General features: G+C 42.7%; 1 protein-coding gene across 7 annotated transcripts in view; it reads right to left on the reverse strand.

The window, feature by feature from the left end:
* Nucleotides 1–17,352, reverse strand: part of DOCK3 (dedicator of cytokinesis 3) — a 477,519-nt gene that overhangs the window by 95,613 nt on the left and 364,554 nt on the right. For all 7 annotated transcript variants that reach the window (XM_038770866.1, XM_038770865.1, XM_038770864.1 and 4 more), the window contains 6 exons: nt 14,435–14,518; nt 13,944–14,044; nt 11,658–11,739; nt 6,366–6,536; nt 2,217–2,409; nt 1,002–1,129 (listed from right to left, as the gene is read on the reverse strand). In XM_038770866.1, the coding sequence (XP_038626794.1) occupies nt 1,002–1,129; nt 2,217–2,409; nt 6,366–6,536; nt 11,658–11,739; nt 13,944–14,044; nt 14,435–14,518 (759 nt within the window). The remainder of the gene's footprint in view (nt 1–1,001; nt 1,130–2,216; nt 2,410–6,365; nt 6,537–11,657; nt 11,740–13,943; nt 14,045–14,434; nt 14,519–17,352) is intronic.

The raw sequence follows: 17,352 nt of genomic DNA on the forward strand, positions 1-17,352 counted from the left end.
TTCATTCACATTTGTTCACATAACCGTCCATGAATGCTCTCCCTCAGAACCAGTGTTCCAATAAAATACCGCAGAGGAAGTTCCAGGCTTTCTCCTCTCCTGCGGCCACAGTCCGGTTTGGTGCTTAGCTGAATCTAAGTACTGGGAGGCTAAATGTCTTTTAAGGATCATCCAAGAGCAGGAGGGAAGGGAAAGAATCAGGTATTGTAGCTGCAGCCTGGCTTGATGGCGGGATAACTCCAAGCACAGATTCCTCCACAAACTCTGATTCAGACGAGTCACCGCACATCAAGATACCTGTTGCCTTTGCACCAGCCTCCCTGTCTTTAGGCTCTCTCTCCTATTAATTGAAAAATACTGGGCCAAAAATAATATCTGTCTAATAAATAGATTGAACACATATTCCTGATTTAGCTAGTTTAGTCCTGGAGTTTTAGAGCCATCCCAGACACAATGATAACGATAACAACTGTGGTATGTGTTAAGTGTTTCTAGGCGCCAAGCACTGTACTGAGTGCTTGCATAGATACAAGACAATCACATCAGACACAGTTCCTGTCCCACATGGGCTCACAGACTTAAGGGGGAGGGAAAACAGGCACTGAATCCCCATTACACAGATGAAGACCCTAAGGCAAGAGAAGTTGAGTGACTTGGTCAAGGTCACACAGCAGACAAGTGGCAGAGCCAGGATTAGACCCCGGGGCCTCCTGACTCCCTGGCCATGCTCTTTCCTCTAAGACACTTTGCTCCACACTTTTAGAAAAAATATACAGATTGTCCCAGCTGGCTGGCCAACGTAACTTACACTGACCTCCAACTGCTCTGGTTTGTCTTGACTGCTCAAACTCTTTCATTCAAACTGCAGCATGAACTGTTTAGGTAGCACCTGGGGATTTGTGGTACAGATTTCACAGAATGCCAGGACGCTTGACTCTCTTGCCTCTTCCCACCCCCATAGATTAATAAAAGAGAAGAGGAAAGGAAGAGGGGTACATTACCAGTGAGTTAGCCTTGACTATAGAGAAAATGCTACTGAGAATCCCAGAACAGATAAGCAGCTCCTTTTGCTGCCTCAGATGGAGGTGAATGTGATGAAGAACCACAGGCAGGAGGATGCGCCGAGATTCTAGGTGAGAAAAACCAGACACTCAGGATCTTTCTAGGTGGAAGCCAGCCACCATCAACTACCTCAACAACCAAGAGAAAGACATTTTTATAGAAGTGGACAACACAGTGGAAATCATCTATTGGGTGCCAAAAGAAAAGATCAGGAGCCATCTTCCCAGTGCAATGATTCCAAAATTAATGGCATATACACACACATTCCACTGTATGGGGATATTTGGCATTAACTACTGTGACTAGGCTTGCACTACTGACGGAACTGTTAGCAACAACCCACCGTGAGGTGGCTGTATGTGCAACTCCAGTTACGTATGTACTTTAACCCACCCGCTAACTACAAACCTACAAAACTACCTGCTCATCTGTCAATTTTACCGGGAGACTCTGCACCACTGCATCATCTTTAGACTGTGTCAAAACCAATTGATTAAAATAAAGTTGTTCTGCAGAGACCTCTACTGATCAGGACCATTTAATGATCATGTTCTGTACTGCTGAATCAACCTAGATGGTTTTCCTCTCTACATAAACATTTAATTTGTGGTGACATACATTTACATTATAATCTTTGGTGGATGACAAGCTCTGTACAGATAGCATAACTGTCTAAAAAATTGTGGGTTTTTTTGTGTTACTTGTTAAGCGCTTAATATGTGCCAAGCACATTGTACTAAGTGCTGAGGTAAATACAAGTCAATCAGGTTGGAAACAGTCCCTGTTCCACATGGGGCTCACAGTCTAAATAGGAAGGAGTAGGATTTAAACCCCGTTTAACAGATGGGGCAACTGAGGCCCAGAGAAGTTACGTGATTTGCTCAAGGTCACATGGCATATATATGGCAGAGCTGGGATTAGAACCCAGATCCTCTGGATCCCAGGCCTGTGCTCTTTCCACTAGGCCACACTGCTTCTTGTTATTAACTTTTTCCTATTAATTTCTTCCTATGCTCTTCCATATTTATAATTTTCCGAAAGCTCTCTAAAATGGCAGATCAAAATGGAGTATGTCCATTCTAATTTCTGATCTCTGGGGACATTATACAACTTGCCATCGAAAGATAATCTAAACTGCTAATGGTTCTTTTTACCTGAGAAAGAAAACAGGCGGCTATCCACAGTGCGAGCGATGGACTGCAGTTTAACCACATCCATGGACTGACCAATATGCACTGTACTGGGCATGCTCCCCAGAGTTCCTCTTACAAACTCTGCTACTTCCTGCACGGGGAACATCTGCAATAGCTCATCAAAGACGGCAGGGAAGGAGTTCAGCAGGGCTACCTGAAAAAAGGAAGCAGACCCGCTCTGCGCTTTGAATCAAACACATTCTATTCGGCATGTACAAATACTGGTAAAAGAGCAGTAAGACTTTTTTTAAAGCACAACACTTACATTCTCTGCTGATCTTAGGCAAGGCAGCATATTGGAATACTCCACAATACCTATGCCAGGTGATCAGTGAGCCAAACTTTGTTGTTCAGGAGCAAAGGAGCAGGGGAGAAGGAGAGGGACATGGCTTCGTGTCTGCTTTTTGATTTAGAATGAATTTCTAGGGCCTTTCACCTAGGGGCCAGTTTAAATTCCAGAACAAACCCAGAAAGCCCCACTCTCTTCCACTCCACAAGTGAACTGCTGCTGAGGGCCAAGAGACACCTTTCTCTAGGCTGATAACTGATCAGAGTTCCAATTCCCCAAACTCCAAAACATTTCTCATTTTTTGTGGTATTTGTTAAGCACTTATTATGTCCACGCACTGTACTAAACGCTGGGATAGATACAAGCTAATCAAATTGGACACAGTCCATGTTCCACATGGGGCTCACAGTCTAAATCCCCATTTTACAAATGAGGGAACTGAGGCACAGAGAAGTTAAGTGATTTGTCCAAGGTCACACAGCAGACAAGTGGCGGAGCTGGGATCAGAACCCTAGTACTTTCGACTCTCAGATCCATGCTCTATCTACCCATTAGGCCATTGCTACTTAACTTTTAGCATTTGTAAGGGGAAAAAAAATCCAATATTCAGCATGAGCCCTTGATTTTCAAATTTCTGCTCCAAAACAATAGATCTTGAAAAATCATAGGAAAGGAAGTCTGCAGTAACAATTCTGAGAGATCTTTAACAGCTGAAGTGCTCCCCTAAAGCAACATTTGCAATGAAGAGAACTGTTTCAACTTCTATAGGAGGACTTCTGGCACAGCCAGCCTCTTTACCTGGCCCTGTCTCCATCTCCTCCCTTTTTCAGTCTATTTCACATACACCTGCAATTTTAACTTTCTAAAATGCCAAATGGAATACATCACCCTCCCACCCCCCACCACCTTCAAAATCTCTAATGGCTCTCAATTGCTGCTTGTAAAAAGCCAAAAACTTCTGACTCTCCTGTGGCTACCAATCAATCTGCGCATCAGGCAGAAACTCCTCACCCTCGGCTTCAAGGCTCTCCATCACCTCGCCCCCTCCTACCTCACCTCCCTTCTTTCCTTCTACAGCCCAGCCCGCACCCTCCGCTCCTCTGCCGCTAATCTCCTCACCGTGCCTCGTTCTTGCCTGTCCCACCGTCGACCCCCGGCCCACGTCATCCCCCTGGCCTGGAATGCCCTCCCTCCCGACATCCGCCAAGCTGTACTGGGCACGTAAGGGAGCTCTCTTCCTCCATTCAAGGCCCTACTGAGAGCTCACCTCCTCCAGGAGGCCTTCCCAGACTGAGCCCCCTCCTTCCTCTCCCCCTCCTCCCCTTCTCCATCCCCCCCATCTTACCTCCTTCCCTTCCCCACAGCACCTGTATATATGTATGTTTGTACATATTTATTACTCTATTTATTTATTTTACTTGTACATATTTATTCTATTTATTTTTTTTTGTTAATATGTTTGGTTTTGTTCTCTGTCTCCCCCTGCTAGACTATGAGCCCACTGTTGGGTAGGGACTATCTCTATATGTTGCCAACTTGTACTTCCCAAGTGCTTAGTACAGTGCTCTGCACACAGTAAGTGCTCAATAAATACGATTGATTGATTGACTGACTCTTGCTCTAGTGCTTTCTGTCAGTTGGCTAGCTCACATCTTATGAGCAATATGCCTCTATTGCTCCTCACAGATTTCTAACTGTGGGGATGAAGCCAATGTTTCTCTCTACCCTCCCCCACACCCCCCAACAGCTCTTTGATATGGACTCCCAACCTTGCTTATTTCAGGCTCCAAGACCAAAGGGCTTCCAAATGGGGCTAAAAAGGGCTAGGAATTCCCCAGTGGAAAGGGTCCAAAAATCACTTCTTGACTTGTTAGGTTTTCAAATCTGCCTAAGATGAAGAACAAAGTATTCTAAACAAGTAGTAAAGAATGGTGATTTTACTCGAATTTCCTGGGGAAAGAGAAGGATGGTTAATTTTGTACTTCTTAATAAGACTATCCTAGATCATTCTGAGGTCTTTTGAATTTTCTTCAGTCTACAAAACCCTGTGAAAGTAAGGAAACTCCCCACGTGACAAACTGAACCAAATTAGAATAGCACGCTTAGCCAGAAACAGAAAGAAAAATCAGGAACCAATATCACATTAAAGTCTTTTTGCACTTTGAAAAGATCAGCACGGGTGTAATTTATTCACGAAGATGGATGCAGACAAATATAATGCTGAGTCTCCAGTGACACGATCATCAAGATAAGTGACACACATGAAGACAGAATAAACTGTCCCCTGACAATTCCACCTCGATGAAATACAAGAGTAAAAGCAGAGAAAATCTCCCAAGTTCTGATCTCTGTTCTCTGCAATTTATCCTAACAGAGCAGGAGCACATCACTACTAGGTGTTTCTGAGTTCTTTGAAATCCTATTTGTTTTTGCCAGTTACCTGCACATCTCCAAAGCTTCTTCTCCAACTAAAAGCAGGAACAGCTGTACACAATACTCCACATAATGGTGTATCAGCAGGAACAGATGGATTGGGGGAGGGAAGGGGAATTCACTGAATGCATCCATGATGAAAGAGTTATATGGGGGATCATTACTTACAGAAAAAACTGATGGCCTTGAGGTACTCCCACTTTTTGGTGGGGTACAACTCCCAGCTCTGCTCACCTGTCCTCCAGGCTGAGGGGCCTAGGGGGGCAATTGGGGTCAAGGGGCAACACAGTGGCAAGTGGAAAACAAAAAGTAGACTTTTCATATATTAAGCATGACAGATCCACACAAACCGACAGCTCCACTGAGGACATAAAGACAGCAGCAGCACAGCAAAAGACAAAGATCGAGACAGCTTCTTTTTCTCTGCTTAGGTAATCCTCATGAACCTATGACTGCAAAAACTAATACAGAAGAATATATCAAGTCATTTTGGTAGCATTTGCTTCCCAATAGAAAGTAGGTTTCTTCTTTTCAGGCTCATGATCAATGCCTTAGTTAATCACTCCATAGCCAAATGATCCTATGACTACAAAAACTAAAACAGAAGACTGCATTAGGTCATTTTGGTGGCTTCTGTTTCCTGGTAGAAAGCAGATTTTTTTGTTTTGTTTCCAGGCTCATGATCAGTGCTTTATTCCACAGTCTAGTGATGAAGAACCAGAGGAGAGATTTCAGTATATGCACATGACCCCGTTTGAGTTTAATATATCCCTGATATGGTGAAAATGTTTCCAACAGTCAGAATAAATAATAAAGTACACTGATTTGTTTAATCACACTGACCATTTTTGACCCTGAATAATTGCAACATTCAGATAAGACTTTACAGTTATTACTGAAGTAATAACTGTAGACTCCTTGTAGAATGTAAGCTCCTCATGGGCAGGGATCATGTCTACAACTCTGTTGTATTGTACTTTCCCAAGTGCTCAAAAAATACCATTGATTAGTTGATGCAATTAATTCAAACTAGCTTTTCTGTTGGTCCGTTGCTAAACACCTGAGGTATCACTGAATTTCATGATGACTAATAAATAGATTAAATTATCTATAGATTCTAAAAATTGCTTCTAATGAAACTTTTTGAAAACAATGAAGTAATAAAGTCATTAAACGGGTTTAGCATAAATGGAGAGAGCAAAAAGGGAGCAAAGCTTGAATTCCTTCTTCATTCAGCTCTTCTAAGTCTGGAAACAAATACATCTATTAGTTCACCCTCTAATAGTGGGTGCACAATCTAAGTTATGTAGAACTGTTCCTATACCAAAAGAGCTACTTGTTATTACAGGCAATTTGGTTCACTAACAGAACCCGACTATTTAACTAACCTGGGTGAAGACGAGCGTCTCAGAGCTCCTGCTATCCAAGCTGAGCACAAATCTGATAGACTGGAAAAGTTCTTGGATGTTGGCTCGGAATATATCCTCCTCCATCCCACAGGTAGCTCTCGAGTAAAGGATCCGAGACTGGACAATGAACTTGAAAAGGTATTCCAAAGCCTGGAGAAGAAGGAAGAAGGTCATTGTGACTCAAAAGGTGAAGGAAAAAAAGTTTTAGAGAGAGTTGGTTTGGGGGCTGAATTCACACTTACTGCCTGAAAGGGAAAACAGATTTTGACAATTAAAACTCAGTTTGCAATAAAATGCCAAAAAATTATTTGACTTTTCTTTCAAAACAAGAAGGTGAAATGCAGATTATGAGAGGGTGGGGAAATCAAGGAATGTACTACTGAGAGGAAATGGAGAAGGAAGAGGTAGGGAGCTCCTTTGAGGGACTATTAATAAGAAAGGGAAATGACAATAACGCGGTAGAATGGAAGGGTGAAGACATTTTTGAATGGGGAGACTAGAGGTTGTTCAATGGTAATGGGGAGAGAGTTCGAAGAGAAAAAGAGGTCTCAACTACGGTGACTAATATCAGTAGAAACTTAGTAAATAGGCAATATTAAAACCAAAAAAGATAGAGGATAGAACAAAAACAGGAGGGCTGTATTAAGTTCTTGGGAGTGTAAAACAAAGTTAGAAGATATGATTCCTCTCCCAAAAGAGGTTACAATCCTATGTACTCAGACCACTTATACCCACTACAATTTCAGTACATACAGACTGGTATTTGTTAAACGCTTACTATGAGCCAGACATTGTACTACATACTGGGATAGATACAAGATAACGGGGTTGGGCACAATCCAACTTTCTACTTGAGCTCTTACTCATCTACACACCCACGTGCTTTCTGAGCCTGCAGTTGGGCCCAGAGCAACTGAGAAGCAACGTGACCTAAGGGAAAGAGCATGGGCCTGGGAACCAGAAGACCTGGATTCTAATTCCAGCTTGGCCACTTGCCTACTGGGTGACCTTGGGCAAATCACTTAACGCTTCTGTGCCTTAGTTTCTTGAACTACAAAATGGGGATTCTATACCTGTTCTCCCTCCTAGTTAGACTGTGGGACAGGGACTGTTTTCTGCCTGATTAACTTGTATCTAGTCCAGCGGTCAGAACAGTATTTGACACACAATAAGTTTAATAAGTACAACACAAACACACACTAAAAAGTCCTTCTGTCTTCATTCCCAGAGTGTGTGCTTTTTTTAAAAAAAAATAAATATTATTTCTTAAGCACTTACTATGTGTCAAACACTGTTTTAAGTGATGGGGTAGATGCAAGATAAACACGTTAGAACAGTCCTTGATACATAGTAAGCTTAATAAAAAAAACCCCACCAAACCACCAAAACCCTGAACCCTAGTAGTCCTCCTTGGCTTCCTTCTCTCTTCCCAGAGTCCATGCTTTTTTAAAAAATGGCATTTCTTAAGCCCTTACTATGTGTCAAACACTCAGTTTCATAATAGTAAGCTTAATAATAATAATAAAAAAATCTGAAACCTAGTTGTCCTCCTTGGCTTCATAAAAGTAAGCTTAAAAAAAAGCCCTGAAACCTAGTAGTCTTCCTTGGCTTCACAGTACGCTCAATTATAATAAAACCCCAAACCAAATGCCTTAGTTGTCCTCCTTGGCTTCATAATAGTAAGCTTAATTAAAAAACCCAAAAAACCTGAAACCTAGTAGTCCTTCTTGACTTCATAGTAAGCTTAATAATACTAATAATAAACAACTGAAGCCTAGTAGTTCTCTTTTTCTTCACAGTTAGCTTAATTTAAAAAACCCCTGAAACCTAGTAGTCCTTAGCTTCCTTCTCCCTTCTTCCCTCTCCATCTCTACCAAGGCTATTTTTATATTTTTAGCCCAGAACAGGGCCTGCAGAAGAGCTAAAACAGGGAAGAGCTGTTATGTTAGCAAGAATGAGTCCTTCAGTGGGAGGTTATAGGGATGGGGGAGTGGAGCAGGGGAGATGGAAGAGAATTAAAGGTCCTAAAATGAAGCCATCACCTCCCATTTCTGTTTTTCCCCCATTCTGCCCCCTTCCTCTAATGCTGGGGTGGGGGTGGCGGGGGAGGAGGAGAGAGAAGGAGGGGTTTATTTTAAATAGACCAGTGTCAGAATACTTAAAACCTGCACTTGGAAAGCATCTATGCTGGGAATGGACAGGAATGATGACGTATGAGGAAGACCAAGTAAATGAAGAAAATGAGTAAAAGCAAAACTCCCCACTCCCCTCTAAGTTCCAGGCAGAGGTAAGAGGCAAGAGAGACAAGAATAAGTGAGGAGCTTCTAATACATATGACTGAATGAATGAATTCTAATCCCATCTCCTCTCACCTTCTGAAAACACTTGCTCCCAGTCTTCAGCTCTTCAACTGCTCACTCTCTGATGACTCCTCCCCTCCCCTTCGCCATCTAAAATGCTACTCTACATTGAAAGATGGCTTCTCTGGATCTCACTGCCCTTTCCAGCCATCACACTCTCTTCATTTATTAATTCACTGAAATATCTGTGGAACTAAGCACTAGGTAAAATTAAAAGAATGAGAATTGGGCAGGAAGCTCACAACTGAAGAATAGGGGAGGATGAAGGTGGGTTGCCAAGATTCAAATAAAAACAAACAAAACAGAAAATCAACATAAGACACAAAAAACAATAAATATCATAAGGTCAAGTACAAGGCTCCTCACCACTCATTCTGGGCCATTTGGCATCTCACAGTCAAAACTACTAAAAAAGCTTCCCAAAATTTTAACAGTTATGGATCAGAGGGGAGTGGAGACGATTCTATTTCAACCCTCACCCCCGTACCCCCTCCGCCAATCCGCTCAGGGCAAATCTGCTACAGAACGGCTATCCTCCCAAGAAAGGGCCATCCTTCTCAACATTCCTTACCTCCTTCTCCTGAGATAAGTTGCTTTCCAAATCTTTCGGTGTTCTGGCTCCCCCAGATCATACCACCACAACACCTCCTCAAAGAGGCTGAAGTCTAGCGCCCCCTGTACTTCCTTTCCCAATCTGCCCCGTCACTGGCTGTGGGTTCCAAGTGGCAGTACCTGATAGGATGCTGAAGTTAACCAATCAGTCTTCCCCTCTGTCACCAAGGAAATCTTTCCTCCATTTTTCCAATTTCTAGTTTCCCCTCCCCGTGCCATGACAGCCATATTTGAGAAGACATTAAAAGTGGTAAATTATTTGGCTATGGAAGATAATATGCTAATATGGTTAATATGAAAACCCTGTGCTGGTCACAGAAAATAATCTGGGGAAACCATCTTCAAAAAGTGATTTTGAACATTATCTCCACTCAATTGTGCTTCTCTGGAAGCTTTCCCCTTTAGACTGTGTGCCCCATGTGGGACAGGGCCTGCCTGATCTCAATCAATCGTATCTGATTATCTTGTACCTCCCCCAACACTTAGTATAGTGCTTGGCACATAGTAAGCACTTTATAGCAAGACTATTATCATTATTATTATTATTATAAGAGATTTATGTTCTATTATTCCTGTTTTAAACAGGTTGATATTTTGTATTTTGTTTGGATAGTGGTTTTAAAGGCTGCATTACACCAAAAAGGAAGGAATACCATTTTCTAAAACTGAATGCTAGACAGCACTTTGATCCTTACTTGTGTTTATTTTTTTCTAAATTTCCTCCTGCAGGAGTTCTGGGTTACATTTTAGAAGACATTAAGGAGGAGTATTGTAAGACTAAAGCAGATATAGATAAGTGATTAGTATGAAGTCACTATGTTAGTCAGAGAGTCCACAGAAAATGGGGTGGGGAAGCTTTCACAGTGACAACTTAGAACCTTAAATTAACTTTATTCCACTCAATTATGCCTCTCTGGAGACTTTCCTATTACAGGCTAGTTTAGGGGGAAGAGCAAGACTCTAGTCTGTTTCACTGTACCATCTCTAGAATCTTCATGGTAAAAGCATTACTGATATTTTAAATAAGAATCTACCATTAAAGGTGGTTAGAAATATTAAACAGTGCTATAAAGTGCTACCTAGAGAAATTACTGGACCTGACTGACACCCATATAAAGAGAATGATGGAGAATTTGATCAAAAACAAGAAGAAAGGAAGAAAGGGTTTCATGCTATCAATAGTCAGATGCCATTTACCCCAATAATAATGATAATAATAATAATGATAGCAATAGCACATAAGCACTTACTCTGCACCAGCACTGGGGTGGCTAGAGGATAATCAAATTGGACATAGTCCCTCTCCCACACAGGGCTCACAATCTAAGGTGGAAGGAGGACAGATAAATGAATCCCCATTTTACAGTTAGGAAACTGATGCCCAGAGAAGCTAAGTGATTTGCCCAAGGTCACCCAAACAGGCAAGCACTGGGGCTGGGATTGGAACCTAAGTCTTTATTTCCAGGCTCATGCTTTTTCCACTAGGCCATGCTGCTTCCTAATGTTGAAGAAAGATGGCAGATAAGATCTTTCAGGAGCTCCCTGAATGCCTCTTTAGCGAGGTCTTGGATGTGTCGGTCCCTTCTCCTCATCCAGCCAGGGCTGCAAAGGGTGGGAGCCCAGTGGCCTCTAGGCAATAAAGCTTCCCTCTCCTCAGGTCTCCCTGTTTAACCTATTCCCCTTCCTCCTTGGACTGTGAACCCCACCTGGAGAAAGGACCGTGTCTGACCCGATTAACTCGGATCCACCCCAGTGCTTAGAACAATGCTTGATACATAGTAAGTTCTTAATAATGATAATGCGGCACCAACGCAGGGAACGTGCCTGCCAACTCTGTTGTACTGTCCTCTCTCAAGCGCTTAGTACTGTTTCTGTACATAGTAAGCACTCAGTAAACACCACTGAAGATGAATGGGATTAGAACCCAGGTCTCCTCCAGCCTTCCGCTCTTCTCTTGCTAAAAGAAGTAGTAAATACCCACCCTAAGAGAGGCAAAGTATTAGAAAGTTGGAAAATGGGGGAGGAGTAGCTGCATGCAGTCCTGGATTAAAAAAAACCCCAAACCTAGCATCCAAAATAATCAATACACCCACCTATACTTCATCAACCTGATGCCTGGTTGCCATTATCAACTATCAGTCAGTCAATCAATGGCATTTATTGAACACTTACTGGGGGGAGAGTTCTGTGCTAAGTCCTTGGGAGAAGACAATACAGTAGAGTCGGTAGACGAGATCCCTGCCCTCAAGGAGCTTATTTCAGTTTCCCTCCACTTTCCTCCTGATAAATTCTCACATACCCGCATAGCCTCCTGGATATGGTCCTGCCGCACCAGTTCAGCTGACCTGTCCATGTACCACTTCAAACAGCGGATCAGTTCTCTGAAAAGACATATTGGTAGAAACCTTGCATTAACTCGAAAGCTGTAAAGTTGGGAGATTTCTAATTCACATCACAATTGCTTTACTCCAAGTACGATGAGTCACTAGAATGAATCAATGGGTTAATAGTGGCAAGGTGCAATATACTTGTTTGAAGTTGAATAAAAAGAGTAGCTATCACTAGAAAAAAAATTCTCATGTTCACAATTACCATCACCAAGGAATAAAAAGGGGTAGGAATAAAGGCCATTTTAAGAAGTAAAAAATCCCATTTCACTGGCCATTTAAAACACCTTAATGGATGAAGAATTGAACAAAATGGGTACTGAATCTCTCATAGGAAAAAAGAAACCATCTCAACTTAATTTTGGTAGGAGCATGATACTCTCATTAAAGCTCAGGAGTATTTTTCTGAACTTCACTTTTATTCACCAGATATTTGGAGTAATGGGGCATCATAAAAGCATGAGAATAATCATTTATTCTAAGATGAAATAAGAGAGGCAAGCCCTTTTTCCTTCCTAAACTACTCTGCTGCCGTAAACTTGAATATACCCTCTGATCTTTTGGGGAAAGCCAGAGTGAATAATCTTGGTCAAAAGTCATAAGGAGGTCATCTGTTAAGCATATCTTTCTGTCTTTCTTCATGGGATACCAACCTAAAGCCCTTATAACCTTTGCTTCAGAATAAAGAGGGTGCTTGTTTAATGAAATCTGACAATAATAATGATAGCATTTATTAAGTGTTACTATGCGCAAAGCACTGTTCTAAGCACTGGGGAGGTTATAAGGTGATCAAGTTGTCCCACGGGGGACTCACAGTCTTCATCCCCATTTTACAGATGAGGTCACTGAGGCACAGAGAAGTTAAGTGACTTGCCCAAAGTCACACAGCTGACAATTGGTGGAGCCAGGATTTGAACCCATGACCTCTGACTCCAAAGCCCACGCTCTTTCCACTGAGACACGCTGCTTCTCTTAAAGAAGAAATCCACTCAATTGTGCTCTGAAAGCAATTTAGAGAAAAGGCAAAATACAATTCTAGTGGAGAGATGCTATTGCTTTCTAAAACTTCCTTAGCTAAAGGGAGTAGGTACCTTTTGTCTCTGGGGAATTAGGAGAAAAGATATAAACCTCTGAGGCTTGTAAATAAGTGTGATATTTCGGATCTATTTCACATTAAGGCCTTAAAAGCTGAAAAGTTATGTAAGAGTCTGTATAAAACATTCTACAATAGTGTGTCTTCTCTTGATATGTGTGTATGTGTGTGTGGCTTCAGAGGGGTGGTTGGGGGCTGGAGGGGGAGGCCTTAGGGCTGGCTCTATTCCTTCCTCCTCCTTCCCAGAAAAGACTGGGGTTCCCCGATCCTACCTGGTTCCATCTCACAGTAAAATGGGAGGCAGCATAGCCTAGTAGAAAGAGCCTGGGCCTGGGAGTCAGGAGACCTGGATTTTAATCCTGGCTCCATCACATACCTGCGGTGTGACCTTGGGAAATTCCTTTAACTTCTTTGTGCTTCAGTTCTCTCATCTGCAAAATGGGGATTCAATGCCTGTCTCCCTCCTACTTCGACTGTGAGCCCCATGTGGGACCTTGATTATCTTGTATCTACCCCAGTGCTTAGTATAATGCTTGGTACATAGTAAGCACTTAAACACCAGAATTATTATTATCATTATTACTGAACCCTTTTCTGAGGGTGGCCAGAGAATAATGGCCATAGGGTCCAACTCAATCGCCTCAGGTCAGAGCAACTCTCAATGTATTTCTTTCTATGGCCAATGCTTACTGTGTGCCCTCCTACTCACTTGTTGCACTTTGCCACCCCCCCCCGCCCCCCCCCACAACCAGGGAACACATGGCTGGCAGGGGCGAGAGAGGGGGACTGGTGCTGGGCAAACCATCAGTACTAGAATCAATTCCTTCACGAAAGTTTTCCGGCCCAAAGTTTTCAAGGCCCACATCATCAGTGTCCCCAGCCTCTGAAGGCTCAAAGTAGGCCAATCAGAGCCTGGAACTCAAACTCAACCAATGCCTCGAAACCGGTGCCTTTGAGAAGCTGGATTACAACACTTAAAAACTGAAAAGGTGGTTTTGAGTAGTTTCTTTACTTCGATAGCTGGGTAAACTCAGTCCCTAATTATTAAGCAGGTCAGCCAACAACAAGGATGAGGCAGAAAGATGATAACTAAATGGAATCCTACTTGTAAGCCAGTGCTCCAGCAAAATGCTTCTGAATGTATGTATCCATCACGGGCCGGAAATGGAAATACTTGCTGTCACGGAGCAGATTGATTATGAACACCTGAAGGGGATGTAGAAGACAGAGCATCACAATGCATTAGGAAGACTATTTATACCTCTTGAGAAGAGTGGGTGGAGACCTCTAGTTTCTCTAAGAACAATTAAAGGTTAAGTATTTCTTTGGGTCTTTCCAACTAATACTTCCCACCTGGCTTGAGTTCTCTTCTTCTTTCTAGGGTAGGTGGAAGTTAACTGAGCTCTTTGTCCTCCTGGGCTACTCTTCCTCCCCACCAGTGCCGAGAAACAGAATAAGAAAAATTACTCTCTAGTCCAAGTCACAGAAATACTGTGGACCAATATAAACTCACTTTTCCAATTAGACACCTTGAAATGCAGGACATTACAGCTAAAAGCCAGCTAGGAAAGCACCTCCAAAAAGGAAGCTACTCACCAGAGACTGAAAAACCAGCAGGCCATACTTTTCCGTGTTGTCATCTAAAATCACAAAGAGTGTGTCCAAGATGTCTTGCAGGAACTGAAACAACAGAAAGAAGGAGGATAACTGGCAAAGCCCCTTCTCCATCACTTCCAGCAGTGGGATAATCCACTCCCTGTAAACATCTTCTTTAAAGGCATTTAAGCGCTTACTATGTGTCAGGCACTGTACTAAGCCCTGGAGTATATACAAACTAATCAGGTTGGTCGCAGTCCCTGTCCCGCATGGGGCTCACATACTGAATACTGGGGTGGATACGAGCAAATCAGGTTGGGCACAATCCCTGTCCCACATGGGGCTCACAGCCTCAATCCCCATTTTACAGATGAGGTAACTGAAGCACAGAGAAGTGAAGCGATATGCCCAAGGTCACACAGCAGTCAAGTGGCGACGCCAGGATTGGAACCCAGGTCCTTCTGACTCCCAGGCCCAGGCTCTTTCCACTGAGCCATGCTGCTTCTCAGGAAGAGCGTCAAGTGCCAGGGAGATGCTTGGATTGGAAAGCCAGCCACACAAGGGAGTGCTTTCCCCATGACCTTCCTGTAGCCAGACCCAGGAGGAGGACAGTAGGCTAGTCCCTGAATGATGCCCTTGCGTTTGGGGAGATGCCTGGGCTTGATAGAAGGGATGGAGGCAGCAATAGGGTACAGGGATTTGGGGGAGGGGCGCTAGGCAGAGAAGCAGCATGGCTCAGTGGAAAGAGCCCAGGCTTGGGAGTCAGAGGTCATGGGTTTGAATTCCGGCTCCACCACTTGTCAGCTGTGTGACCTTGGGCAAGCCACTTAACTTCTCTGTGCCTCAGTTACCTAATCTGTAAAATGGGGATTAAGACTGTGAGCCCCAAGTGGGACAACCTGATCACCTTGTATCCCCCAAGCGCTTAGAACAGTGCTTTAGCACATAGTAAGTGCTTAACAAATGCCATCACCATCATCATCGCCATATAGTGATGGTATTTGTTACACGCTTACTATGTGCCACACACTGTACTAAGCACTGGCCTGGCAGTCAGAGGAAGGGAGGTACTGGAGGGCTTTAGGACCCAAAGGACACTAACAGGGTGCTCCTAAATTGACTCCGAGGGGCTATTTTGGAGGGGAATTAGGACTCAGAACTCCAGTAAGGTCACAACGATCAGAGTTAAATTGAAACAAGTGATTCATTTGGGCATGAGAGCTCAACTTCAGGGGTGACAGAGGAGAGCTGCAAGAGAATTCAGCAGCAGGCTTGGCACATTCATTTCATGGGATCTAGAACGTTTCTTATTTTTCTAATGTACAAGTCCAGGAGACTATACAAATTGAGGCATATTCTTTGTCAAGAAAAAAAAAAAGCAAAACAAACAAAAACCCAAATCAAATATTCTGCTGGTTAAAGCCCAGTTTCAAAATGATGATAGAGTCTAGTAGATTCAGGATGAGTTATGGCTGTCAATTTGAATTAGAAGGATCTGCTTCTTCCCCATTGTGAAAAACACAAAAGCTCCCTACTGAAGGATTTTCACTTTCTTCCTGTGAATACATTATCAGCATATACTGGTAGATTTTTTCTTCTAAAGTCTAAAAATGTTTCCAGATTATTAATCCATTTTAAAAGTAGAAAACGAACTCCATTTTGTAGGGGAAAATCCCTTCTTATTTATATGAAACTGGTCTTTTGGTGAACACTGAATTCACTTTTTTTTTCTTAAAAAGAAAGTTACATTTGATTTGGAGGAATCAAGTTCTGAACTATCTCCTTCCCTGGAAATCTTTAAAATGAGAATACAGGCTTATCTACCTGGATCGATTAATTCATTAGTTAATTAAATTAATTAATTAATTAGAAGCAGCATGGCATAGTGGATAGAGCATGGGCCTGGGAGTCAGAAGGTTCTAATCCCGGCTCCGCCACTTGTCTGCTGTGTGACCTTGGGCAAGACACTTCACTTCTCTGTGCCTCAGTGGAAAGAGCATGAGCTTTGGAGTCAGAGGTCATGAGTTCAAATTCCAGCTCCACCGACTGTCAGCTGTGTGACTTTGGGCAAGTCACTTCACTTCTCTGGGCCTCAGTTACCTCATCTGGAAAATGGGGATGAAGACTGTGAGACAACCTGATCACCTCGTAACCTCCCCAGTGCTTAGAACAGTGCTTTGCACATAGTAAGTGCTTAATAAATGCCATCGTTAATTACCTCATCTGCAAAATGGGTATGGAAACTGTGAGCCCCATGTGGGACTGGGACTGTGTCCAACCTGATTTGCTTTGTATCCACTCCAGCGCTTAGTACAGTGCCTGGCACACAGTAAGTGCTTAACAAATACCGTTATAATTAATGAATTCATTAAATGGATTATCCCTAAATTTCAATCTGATACAATTTGGGCAACACTTATTGACTGCCATGGCTTGGTGGACAGTCAATAAATGTTGCCCAAATGGAATCAAATTGAAATTTAGGGATGGTCCATTTTGAGTACCGGGGAATGGACTAGATGACCTCTTAGTGTACTTTCCAGATCTAAAATTCCCATGAGTCTATTCTTGATCTCCAAATGGCATCCAACGCACAGAATGGCACCTGGCACATAGTAAGTGCTTAACAAATACCATCACTATTATTATCATGTAAATATTTTCATGCATTGAAAACTCACTGTGTATCAGACTGCATCAAGAAAGCCTTAAGCACAACCCAAAATCTATATTGGCAATACAGAGGTAAAAGTTACCAGTAGTATGTATTCAGCATTTATTTTGTGCAGTACAATCCACCGACCGATGGCATTTGAATGCTTACTGTGAACACAACACTAAGCATTTGTACAATACAACAGAGTTGGGAGAAAGGTTCCCTGCCCACAGGGTGCTTAGAGTATAGAGCAGGAGAGAGG

Source organism: Tachyglossus aculeatus, chromosome X2, assembly GCF_015852505.1.
Source record: "Tachyglossus aculeatus isolate mTacAcu1 chromosome X2, mTacAcu1.pri, whole genome shotgun sequence".
In the NCBI taxonomy this organism is placed as follows: Eukaryota; Metazoa; Chordata; class Mammalia; order Monotremata; family Tachyglossidae; genus Tachyglossus; species Tachyglossus aculeatus.